Source organism: Anoplophora glabripennis, unplaced genomic scaffold, assembly GCF_000390285.2.
Source record: "Anoplophora glabripennis isolate ALB-LARVAE unplaced genomic scaffold, Agla_2.0 scaffold780, whole genome shotgun sequence".
Taxonomy (NCBI): domain Eukaryota; kingdom Metazoa; phylum Arthropoda; class Insecta; order Coleoptera; family Cerambycidae; genus Anoplophora; species Anoplophora glabripennis.
Window position 1 is genome coordinate 134,409 of NW_019416859.1, and position 13,165 is coordinate 147,573.

Genomic DNA, 13,165 nt, shown 5'->3' on the forward strand with positions numbered 1-13,165 from the left:
AACAATAGACTGTCCCGAGATTCTAAGTCAATTGAATTTCTTAACAGTTAGGTCGGCTTGCCGCTCTCCACTTACTTTTTATACTTCTGCTTATAATACCAATGTGGGATTGAAGTCTCCTGTTTCTTTTATGTCACGCAATTATAACTTAATCTGTAACTCTTGTGATATATTCAACTGTAGCTTGCAACATCTGTACACAGCTTTTAGAAGTGTCAACAATTCATGATTGTTAACATAGGTAGTAGTTGCAGCTTTTCTTTTTCTTTCTTCTTATTTTCTTTTTCATTTGTTGTTACACTATCTTATCGGTATGTTTGTTGTATTTATTCTTTACATTTTGTTCTGTATGCTCACATGTTAAATAATATATTATATACTTTGTCCTGTAATTGGTGGTTCACTGTTGGACAAATAATTTAAATAAATAAATAAATAAATAGGCCTTTAAATCGCAATTTTGGTCAACTTGCCTGAATTTTTGATATAAGTTAGCTTGAGGGATATAATAACAGTAAGTGACAGTAATTTTTTTTCAACCCCCGGCTAAGGATGAAAAAAGATAAAATAAAGGATTTTTTCCAGATAACTCAAAAGGGGTAAGAGCTAGAAAAAAACTTTATAAAAGTTGTAAAGCATACAATTCTACATTAAAATTACATCTTGACTTTTTCTTGTATTATTAAAATTAACAGAGTTAGGGTGACTAGAAGTTAAGGAATGAATTCAGAAATTTAAAAATCATAAGAAAAATGAATGAATTTTATAATTTTTTTTCAATCTACTCTAAAAAATGTAACTTTTCGTTTCAGAAAAATAGATATATTTTTTAATTTTTAATAAAAAAGTTATAACAATTTCAATATTTTAATCGTTAATTTTTATCATTTAACACTAAAACAATTTTTTTTTCTATGCCAATCGATTGATTATTTAAAATAATGATAAGTTGCTTTGGAAATTTTGTTTTACGATAAAAATAAAGATAAAAAAAATTACGGTTTTATGAAATTGTTATAACTTTTTTATTAAAAATAAAAAATATGTCTATTTCTCTGAAAAGGTAGTTTACATTTTTTAGAGTAGATTGAAAAAAAAAAAAAAATTAAATTCATTAATTTTTCTGCTTATGATTTTTTAAATTTCTGAAATCATCCCTTAACTTCTAGTCTCCCGAACACTGTTAATTTTAATAGTAGATACAAGAAAAAGTCAAGATGTCATTTTTATGTTTAATTTTTTGCTCAACAATTTTTATAAGAAACTTTTTTTTCTATCCCTTACCCCTTTTGAGTTATATTGAAAAAGCCCTTTATTTTGTCTTTTTTCACCCCCGGCCGGGTGTTGAAAAAAATTACTGTCATTTATTATTATATATTACCAAAATTGCGATTTAATTGGACTACCTATAATAAAATATTAAGTCACAAAATTTGGCAGATATGCTCGTATTAGAAATGGTTCTATTATTTATAATTTCTTAGTCAATTTATTGAAATTAGAAAATTTACCACCATCGTTTACCTACTAGATTAAAATTTACCAATTCCTTGGTTAATTTATTGTTACACACTATATCATTAAATACAGATTGCGATATTGTAATTATTTAGGTAATTACTTTTACATTATTTGATTTTTAAATTATTTATTAAAACAGTAACACTACGAAGAAAAATTATCCCCCTCTTGCTCATCCATACTTGTGCTATCCAAGGTAGAATATGAAGTACTTTGATTTAATAAAAGCATCTTCTTCTCCTGTAAACGAAATATACTATTAAGAAATACACATAATCACACAAAAATATTTACAATTTACGTGGCGGTACCCCATTCTTTACGCAGGGTGTTTTCTAGATCCTTGTTATAAATTCAAGAGGTTGTTTGGTTAACTAAGTTCCGTTGTCACGGAATTTCGAGATACAATGTGTGGAAATAAAAAATATTACATTTGTTCAAAGATCTTTAAAGATGCAGATAGATGAAATTTAGAATAATTTATTCATTGAATCAATTTACAAATATGTCAGCTACTGATGGACATTAAGAATCCCAAAATTTCGACGCAACTGAGTACTTTGGAAGTTCAATAAATGCATTTGATTGATAAATTGTATCTGAGAAAAAAATTTATATTCCGCTTTATTCCAGAAATTAAGATTTTCAAGATATTTTTGTTGTAAATACGAAATAAGCTTAAGCAATTAAATAAATGTAAAACATAATTAAACAGTTACAGTCACGGGACCCAGTACTCCCGTCATTACTAATAAAATTGTATTCCGATATTTTTAGCCCGATTCTCATCAATCTGTCAGAAATCTTCACAAATGTTGAATAGCGTCTACATGTTTATAAAATTTCAATTGTATGCACCTCGAAAGCTGCATAATTATTTTTTTTTGTAATTCATTTCATTATCCAGTCTATTTATTAATTTGATTTAATAGAGAACACTTTGAAAAAGCAATTAAAAGATTTGGTGTTAAACTTTACTCACCTCCCCATTATCCAGCTCCAACAACAAGGGACAAATCAACAGATTCAAAAACCCGACAATCCTCATCAACCACGGAAACCCAAAAACATGAACGGCTTGACCTCCTAACAGAGGCCCAAAAGAATAAGCGACCGCAACCGACGCTTGCTGAAGGGCATACACTGGTCCATACTGAGTGCTCCCTTTTCTGTCCACGAAGTTGGCCAGCAGGGGTACCAGAGCTGCGTCCACCGCACCCACTCCTAAGCCAACTCCGAAATGGGGCAGCGCCAGTTGAGATATGCTGTTGACGAGAGGCAAAGCGCAGCAGCTGAGGCCTGTGAGTACCATCGCGCTTAGTGATATGCGCCATGGAAGCACCGGCAGCAATCCTGAAAAATTGGATATAGTTATGGGTTTCCTTCATTGGAAATCGGTAAATAGTGCCGCAAATCTGAAATTTATTTACGTATTACATTTTTTAATGGTTAGGGACCTCTTCGTTTTTTTTTCTTAGAAATTTTGCCACTCGTGAAAAAAAAATTAAAGAAAGCTTTGCACGAAAAGGATTAGTGGAGAGTTATTTTCTAGGAATTGAGTCATTCCATGTCAACTGTTCCAACGTTTCCAGTCGATCATCTCCAATCTTCATGAAATTTTGCACAGAAATAGCCCTTGGTCCTAAACTAAACTGGGTAACATATTAGACTCTAAGCTGTTTTTGTTCACAAGTTATATACACCAGGAAAATTAGCGAAAATAAAAGAGAAATTCGAAAAAAGTCCTATCCGTGAAATTATTGTAAAATTGTCTAAAGGAACATAATACAAGACATCTCTCACCTTGCGAGTCAAAAACTTTTATTAGCTAACTTTTCTATTTAAACAAATAAGTGAGGAAAACAGTTTTTTCACGAATGTATAAAACATTACCATGGAAAATACTTTACAGCTTACAGCACTATACGTTCTCTAAACTGACAGATAAATAGGTCTTTTTTAAATATGCAACAATTTATTTTTTTATTGTTTGATAATTTTTCAAAATATGCCAATAATATTATTACTGGTATCTAGCCGTCTGCCAATATATTCATTATAATTATTGTTTATATTATACAAGAGGCACAACGTTAAATATATAAGCCAGGTTAACGAAACTAAATGAACGTGGTCTTGTGGCTTAAAGCGTTACGCGTTGTCCTACCAATCTGAAGGTTCGGGGTTCGGTCCCTGATGAGGTATGGTTTTTTTTCAATTAATATAATATTTCGAATGTAATTTTCCATCGTCCACATTTCAAGACAAATATTTCCACACCAGTTGCTGGTCACGAAGTGAATAATTTCTCACACTGTTGCCAAATATCTGCTGATTCGAGGCGCGCTAGATTGCTTCTTAAATTCTGCCAGAAAATCGTGAAATATAAAATACAGATAAGTAGGTGTAGGCCAAGCAAATTAAATTTTGACTCGAAAAAAGTCCTATAAGCGAAAAATGCACGGTTTTTAATGCACAATTTGAGAATGTCAATGTCAAAAAACGGTAATATTTTTTAATAGGTCGCTTAATTACGTCTTTAAGATTACAATGACGCTTTCAGAATCGTGTTTTGGTTGAAAATTATCGCCTGTACAGGCTTAAAGTTCATAACTTTTGGAGCCTCCGTCATAAACAAATAGAATTGAGCGAAAACTATTGCACCTACAGCGCCCACTTTTGGCGCACTTTTAAAGTATGACAAAACCCTCAACTTGTTATTCGCGAATGCAGCTAAGAGCTCGCCCTCTGGCGGTGACAAGTGATACTAGCGAAACAAGGTAAATATTTATTCTGTGTGTGACATTTCGTTTTGTATTTTATTAAAAACTGAATTTAGTGTTCGTTTTTTGAACACTGTTATTTTAAGAAAATAGTGTGAGGAAAATTTCAGCAATTATGGATAGAAAGAAGAAACTGTCAAACTATTATTGTTCAGTTCAAGGTTGCTTTTCATGGTCCAAGAAAAATCCAGAATTAAGATTTCATCAAACCATTGAAGAAATTTTCAAAATATTATTGCCGATAGATAATACTCCCTGAATTTCATGAGGGTTGTTAGTAAGTAAGGGCACTAGTCTGCAGACATAATATAAATTTCTAAATTTAAATTAACTTTGCTCAATTTTCCCATATAGTACCACATGATCAGCCTTAAAAACTGCCTCTCCTTCTAATATACAACGAGAGTTTTCGTTAGCATATATGTAAATAGGAAATGTATTCCACAACGGATAAGTTCATAGTTATAACTTAATAAAATGTACATTACATTGTAATGCTAGAGACAAATAAAGTAGACATAAATACTTGCCTTAAAATTTATTTATGAAATATTTGAAACCTATAAAATAACACAAAAGTGAAATAACCGCAGTTTGATAACAAAATTACTAATAATAATGGCAAATAAGACAAATGTTGTTCAAATGAATGTGTAAACGCGAACGGCAATGTCAAAATTACCTTGTCTCGGAGCTTACTGCTTTCGCCGCTTGGTGCGCTTGCATCTTAAAAATTATCGCGGATAGGTTTTATAAAATTTCAACAATAAATGCGATAGTTAGGTATAAACAAATGAAAAAATGGGCACTCTTCTAGGTTTTTTGCAATAACTTTTTTGTTTATTAACCGATTTTAATTTAACAAGTCTCATTTTGTAGATAATTTTACTCCCTACAAGCTGTCTTGAGTCACTTTTCACTAAAATTGATGGTTTTTCCTGCAAAGTGAAAAAACTGTTTTCCTCACTTATTTGTTTAAATAGAAAAGTTGGCTAATAAAAGTTTTTGACTCGCAAGGTGAGAGATGTCTTGTATTATGTTCCTTTAGACAATTTTACAATAATTTCACGGATAGGACTTTTTTCGAGTAAAAATTTAATTTGCTTGGTCCAATAGGCTTTTGGTCTACAAGGCAATAATCACGCGCGTACATTAAAATCTCTCAACCTTGATTGCTTGTTTTTTCAGTTTGGATCAACGAAAAAGATGAAATTTTGCTGACTAGTACAACTTTTTGTGCCAAATCCAGTTGTGCAAATAAAAAAGCAATTGTAGTCAAACCTAAATTGCAAATTGGTGCTAAAGTTGAGTAAAAAAGTCAGTTTTTGAAATAATAACCATACTTGAAGCACAAGCAGAGGATGGCAAAAATGTAAAACAAAAATATGCAAATTTGTTATTTGTACGTACTTGTTGTTAATTAAAACTTATTTTTTTCTTTTTTTATTCTGACGTAACTACTGTTTTCATAAAATTTAAAATATACAGTATGTTCATTAAAAAGAAACATTTTTTTCGTTTCATGCATTTTTATCCACTCTGAACTATTATGCTTTTTTATTTTCTGTAAAAAAACTAATAATAAAATTAAATTATATCTATATCCCCCACCTTGTGTTATTTTCAAAATAAATATCCATAATTTGGGTCCCTTTTATAAAATTGAAAGTAGTAAAAAGTTACTTTCAAAGTTCGATATCTCGAAAAGTTTAGGTACATGATGTGCTTTATGAATTTTCTTTACAATTTCGAGAAGAATAACATACCAGGTGTTCCATTAAAGAACAAGCAACTTTGTTTCGTCATGACTTTTTAACTGATCCTGTATATTTAATTTTTATTTATTTTAATGGACTTTTTAAAATTCTAAAATGTTTGTTATGATTTATTTTACTTTCGACCGTTTCCATGGATATCAGCGACCCTGCAAAATTTTGTCAGAGATAAAATTATATGGAGAAAACATGTACCACAAATCTCAAATTAATAAATTTTTAGATATCAATTTCTATTTAATCCTCACCTGTAAAATGTGATCCAACAAAATATCCAATACTATCCGGAATGAAAATCGCGCCCAGTTGCCAACGCGACGGAGGGGGGTTGAGGTGTGCCAAGAGCCACATGGGAACACATGGTTCTAAGACAGCCATGGAAGAAGTGCATATACATATGACAAAGGTTGCCAGTAAGGTCTGTTTATCTTTTAGAAGCCTAACCCATTCGGTATAGTTTCCCTTGATCGTGGACGACCCTTCCTCGACCTGATCGTCTTTCAAATAAAGAACTTGAAGGACTGAAAATGTATGGAATTTAAAAAAAAACGTTTATAGTAAGGAATATGTGAGTATCAAAATAACGAGCGTTCAAATAAAAACGTGGTCGAAGTTGGCTCTGACACATTGGACGTAGGGAGTAGCTTATAGCGACCAACTTAACCTCATTTCTCAACGAGCTGTATAGCAGCTGTCAGTTTCAATAACGTTAATGACTATATATAACTTTATTTTAAAGAATAATCGTGATAACAATAACAAACAATTAAAGGAGCTGCGGAAAGTGTCCCCGTCCTTGTTATAACAATAAATTAAAGCAGCTGCTGAAAGTGTCCCCCTCCTTGTTCCAAGCACTTTTCACACCTGTTCCTCAAAGAATTAAAGACATTTTCTAAGATGCTCGGGGTATTGTTAATTTCACGAATCTTGTCTATAAGTCGAGCCTGCAGATGGTTTAAATCAGGAATAGGCGGTTCAAAAATAGTGTTTTTAAGGTAAGGCCACAAAAAGAAATCACACGGCGTAATATCACATGACCTCGGTGGAAATTCATGTTCAGCATTGAGACTTATTAGTCGATTTTGGAAAACTTCCCTCAACATATTCATCGTATCGCCTGCCGTATGTGCCCTTGCGCCATCTTGTTGAAAGTAAGTTTGTAATTTCGTTTTCTTCCAGCTGGTTAACAAAAGGAGCGATAATTTCTTCTCTATACCTTTGCGCAGTAAGAGTACCATTAAAAAAATAGGTCCATAAATCCTCCTTCGATTGAGAGCACACCAAACTCCAATTTTTTGAGCGTGTAGAGAGAGGGCCCTCGACAAAAAAGTTATCTGGTTTTTCAGAAGACCACATTCTCATATTCTGTGAGTTTACGTAACCACTTAAATGAAACCAGGCTTCATCAGAAAAAAAGGTGATATTATGAAGTTCACCGTAGTTGTTTAAAAACCATTCACAAAATACAGCCCGTCGCGGAAAATCAACTTCATGAAGTTCTTGCTGACAAGTTAAACGATAGGAGAACAAACGCAAATCTTTTTTTAACACTGTGTGGCAGGTACCGACTGATACTCCCACCATTTGTGATAAAACACGTACAGAAGTTCTTGGCGCATTTTCCATTATTTGTTGGACATTTTCTTTTAATTCTTCAGTCCGCTTTTTAGGTCCGCCGCTTCCTTCTTTTCTTGTTACACTGCCCGTTTCACGAAATACATTAACACAACGCTGAACTGCACTTTGAAAAATTTTGTACTCAACAACGCCGGGAAATTGATTTTGAAATTCTACGAAACATTCCTCAATAGAATACTTCCATATTCCATCAATCTTGCGTCCATTTCTAAAGTAGGACTCTATGATAAACACTTTTTGTTCTTGAGAAAACACCATTTTAAACGCTTTTTAAAACGAAAATATTCAAATTGATAGCGGCGATATAGCGCTTTGACAGATGACGTTTAAGTTCATTTGCTATACGCTACGCCCTACGTCCAATGTGTCAGAACCAACTTCGACCACGTTTTTATTTGAACGCTCGTTAGTAGACAGGAGAGTCATAAATAAATCAAACCACTATTGTTTAATCTGACAAAATAATTTTATGTATTCACTGATCCGAAAGTTATATTGTTACAAATTACTACTAAAGCTACATGGTTTGACTTCCGTAATTCCGTTTTGTCTCAGTTTAGGAGAGGCATGTCAATGCGTATCATAAGCGTACAATTGGAAAATATGTGCTGTGAACTTACCAATATTTAAACTGACAAAAAACCCGATAAACAGAAAAGGGGCCGGCTTCCCAAAAAGTTGGTAGGCAGCACCACCTAGTGGATAACCAATAAGTACACCTAAAGCGATCCCGCCGAAGGAAAGTGGCATCAGTTTGACTCTTAATTCTTTCGGCAGGTTTTTCGCTAGGATACACATCCCGCTGACTGCGATAGCAGCTGAGGAACTTCCGTGAAGTGCTCTTGCTAGAACCAGGAGTCTGTAGGAGTTTCCATAAGCAAACACTGAAATCCGAACAAGATCTAGATCAAGCGACAAAAATTCTTTAAGTTTTTTTAATGCTTCAGTTTGAAAAAGACAACGGAAAAGAATTTAATTCATTGATAATACTTTCTTCAATTTTCCCCTGTTCAAAATTCAATTAAAGACGTTAATTTATTTGCACAGCTACTTTAAACTTTGAACTATTGCATTTTTATGACCATTGCATTTACAAGCAACAATTGTAGAACTTTCATATGAGAAACAAAGCTCGATATGAAAAATAAATACTTACATATAGCCGCCAGCAGCATATTGCACGATCCTATGAGTAAAGGGATGTTACATCCCACTACTCCCGTCAGATAACCTATCAAAGGTGTGAAAGCCAGCTGCACAAACGCCTTGGAAGCTAGCAATGCTCCTAAGGGCCCGTTTTCATTTTCTAATGTTTCGTATTTTCTTTGAAGGGGACTTAACGATGCAGGACCCAGGCGATTGCTCTCTTCTATGACTGTTACATTCAGGACGTTGGAAAATAGGTAGTCCGGAATTATCGGCACTGGAAGGTACACATTCTGGGGTTAAAATGCGGGAAAATTACATCAAAAATGTGCTAGAAACTAAAATAATGGACCTGGAGTGAATTTTTTTCTTTATATTTCATTTTATCGGTGAGCCAAATCAATTTGACCTCTAATTTTCCACTTGATCATGGAATTTGAGTTCATATATTTTAATTAAAAGTAGTCTTTACCAACAATCATACCCTAAAACCGATTCTCAAATTTTTTTTTTTAACAAAATAAACATTTTCGAGACTTTAAATTAAAAAATTGTGTAATTGTGTAAAAAACATTAAAGATATCTTATTCAAATTTTCAGGACTTATTGTGTAATATTTATATTTTAATAAAAAATAAGACAATAAAGTTAATTTATTTATTATCATATTTCTAATTATGTATCTTTAAATAAATAAATGAAAATTTTATTGTCTTCTCAGTCAGATACAGTTTTTTTTTAGTTTAGTAATAAAATGAATAAATAAATGTAAATTTTATAGTAACCTGTTAGTACACTGAGAAAAATATCACTTTAGCCATATATAAAAAATGATTCAACTCTAACAAAATGTTTCCTGTAAATAGGCTCCAGAAAAGTTATCATGATGACATAATAAAAAATAGTTTGGGGTTAAAAAGCTTATTATTTATGCTGGACCACCATTGTGGTATTTGACAATCCCAGCATATGTCTATTTTTTACTGCAAATAATTTGACAGGCTTTAAGGTGATTTTTTTGGCATAACTATGTTCTATCACTAATTTTGTCTTTAAATTCTCTCATATCTAAAAAATTGACAAATAAAAAACAAAATATCTATACATAGACATGTCACCATTCCTTATTTTTGCTTTTAATTTTTTAAATACAAAATAAATATTATGAGCTAAAATTGATATAGTTATAAAAGTACCAAGGGAGATACAGGGATGATTATCCTAGTATATCCCGTGGTGCATACAATTAAATATTTGATTTTCTAGGTATTTATTTTAAATTTAACAGTTAAATGTAAATGAGAATGAAAACAGTTTTTTAATATACATATAAACGATGCGATATATCCAAGATGTATCTAGGTATTTGTTGATTTTGATAGTTTGATGTATGATTCTGAGGAGACATATTGAAAAAGCAGAATGGATAATATTCCAGCAATAGTTGCTGTTAGAGCCAATAAAGCCAATGAAGAATTACTGTCTAAGAAATCTAAACTACTTTATGATGAAGAATATAAACGTTTTGAGACTTGGACAAGCAGAAATTCAGTGACAGCTGTTAATGGAATTATATTAATGGGGTATTTCCAAGAACTGGTATGTATTACCTTTCATCACTTTAAAGGAATATTTATAATTTCTGATAATTTATATTTTTTATAATCTTTTAGTCAGAATCATTCAGCCCTAACATATTGCGGACAAAGTATTTAATGTTGAAGATCACATTATTAGTGCGCAGAAAAGTAAATATAGGAGACTATCATCGATTAGAGGCTTATTTGAGGCAAATGTTGAAAGGATATATTCCAAAAAAATCTAAGATATTGACAAGAGGAGATATTTTGAAATTTATTAGAGAAGCATCAAGTCATACATATTTTTTGGAAAAGGTAATATAGGAAATAATAGGCTATATTATTGCATGTGTTTAATGGGTTTTTGTTATTGTAGGTTGTTCTAGTGATGGGTGTTTTTGGAGGATTGAGAAGAGATGAGTTGGTAAGGTTCCCGATAGATGATATATATGACAAAACACTCGTTGTTGTAGTCAAAAATTAACGATACAAAAACTGAAGTACCAAAATCGTTTATTGTTATGGAAGAAAATTAAATTCACGGTCTCCAATTGTATCGACACTCGACAGTATATAATATCGTTGCAACGAAAAGAAATTAAAGGTCGGCGGTTTTTACTGACATATCGGAATGGTCGATGTACTGCACAACCAGTAGGCAAAGATACCTTCGGTGGCATACCGCCCAGGATTGCAAAATATTTCGGTTACGGAGATCCTAAAAAGTACACAGGTGATTGTTTGCGTCATACATCGGCAACTCTTCCCGTAGATGCGGCTGCAGATATGATAACACTGAAAAGACATGGAAAATATAAGAGTGATATTGTAGCATTAGGATGTAGAAGTTAGCATAACGCCCAATAATAAAATATCTCGCATATCGAGCAGGAGTGGAAAGGCCTAGTGACGACAATTTTTCTGAATTAATTGTGAGGGGAAAATGAACAACATTTATTCGATGGCAAAGAAAATTTAGGTTGTTTTTCTGGTGTTGCTGTTAAAGGTTCCTTCTCAAATTGGACTTTCGCTTTTTAAAGACGGTTGTAAATGAGTTTTGTTATTAATTTAAAGCAAATAATTATTATATGTCAAATATTAATATTAATAAACTTTGTACTTTCATTTGTCTGCTTCATTAAATAATTAATTAATAATTAATTAAAAAATAGAGTAAAAATGCGGGCGATAATATTTAAGTACGCTTATTTCGCCCTAGAGTGATATGACGTTGTTTTGTTTATTCCGTTTCTTAGTAATAAACAAGCTATATCGCCTAAGTGAAAAATAAACTTATAAACACAATAGCCACTGTCATTACACGTAAGTACTCCTTCATAGGCATATATTAATCTTCTAATCTTTTACATAATATTTTTATTAACATAATGCAACAGTTAGAGTTTCGTTGTTTAATATTAAATTATTAACATAATATAAGGCAAGGTAATCTTGCTGTTGCAGTGGTGGTCACAAAATCCCTTTTAGGGTCCATTAAAAAAAAAACATTTGATCTTGAAGTGTTTTATTTACTCATTATGTTAATGGCGTCTTTGTGTATTGGTACGCCCTATATATATATATTTAAATACAGTTGCTAATTAGAATTTGTAGTTTTTTTTTATAATAATAAGAATTTATAATAATAATAATAATAATTTTTTATAATAGCAAATAATAATAATTTTTATGTAGACGAAAAATAGAATCATGGAGGAGTAGGAACATTAGTCCAGCGGAACATTGCAATGAAACCGAGAGAGTGAGCTGATTGTGAGTCCACCTCTCGAACTCATATATCAGTTCGGTAATTAGCAGAGCTATTTTGCACTATACGTGATTCTATAATGTTCAATTTGTTTCACTAATTCTACAAATTATGTTTTACATTGTTTCAATTAGAGAACAAATCAATAATAATTAAAGTTAATTTTACACATTTCACAAATTTTTGTTCGTTTTGGATGTTCTGATATTTTGAGAGTCAAAAAATTATGCAAATTTACAAACTTTTACACTTACCAACAACAGTGAGCAACACATTGTCCAGCAAGAAAGACAGATAAACAATAACGAACACGAACACGTTATTTTCTCTCAGATGCAGCATCAGGTTCGTCATGTTGAGCTGTACGGGGGAGGTTTGTGACTGCGGGTCCTCTGTCGGAGTAGCATCTGGACTTTCTCTACCTTATTATCCCTGAAAAGGATAGTAAATTGCGGTATAGGATGATTTTCAATGAGAAATTTGCAGCTTCAGTGGGTATCCGGTGTTCGTGTGGTTATCGCAAGATTGCACTCCACTGGAAGATATAAGAGGTGGGTAATGCGTTTACTAGGTCCGGTAACACTAGTTTCCCGACCCTTTTTGCTTTGCGTTTCGAATCCGTTTAATTCGAGTTAATGAAAAGGATGGATTGTTTTATTTTTAGAGATAGAACGACTCGTGGCAGTTTTCAGAGATAAATATGCAATTAAAATCAATATAGAGACATTTTTAGTAAAATTAGAACCTAAACATACCTCAAGTAGTTGGAAAACAAGTTCATATGAACAGTCCAGAAATGATTTTTTTCTGAAATAAAAGATGTTAAATTAAAGTCGTCTTACGGAAACTGATGTTTATATGTGTTCCAAACAGGTTCATGAAATCAATCCAAATTTGGTACATGGTATTGTATTACCTATATTCCAATGATGAAATAATTGGTAGTGACATGAA

General features: G+C 32.1%; 1 protein-coding gene across 1 annotated transcript; it reads right to left on the reverse strand.

Moving 5' to 3' along the window:
• Nucleotides 1-1,665: 1,665 nt before the first annotated feature.
• Nucleotides 1,666-12,565, reverse strand: LOC108913071 (synaptic vesicular amine transporter-like). The gene is made up of 6 exons (XM_018718539.1): nucleotides 12,466-12,565; nucleotides 8,874-9,140; nucleotides 8,338-8,601; nucleotides 6,328-6,600; nucleotides 2,504-2,874; nucleotides 1,666-1,761 (listed from the first exon to the last, which is right to left on the reverse strand). The coding sequence occupies exons 1-6, from the start codon at nucleotides 12,563-12,565 to the stop codon at nucleotides 1,666-1,668; spliced, it is 1,371 nt and encodes a 456-aa protein (XP_018574055.1).
• Between the last annotated feature and the right edge of the window lie 600 nt (nucleotides 12,566-13,165).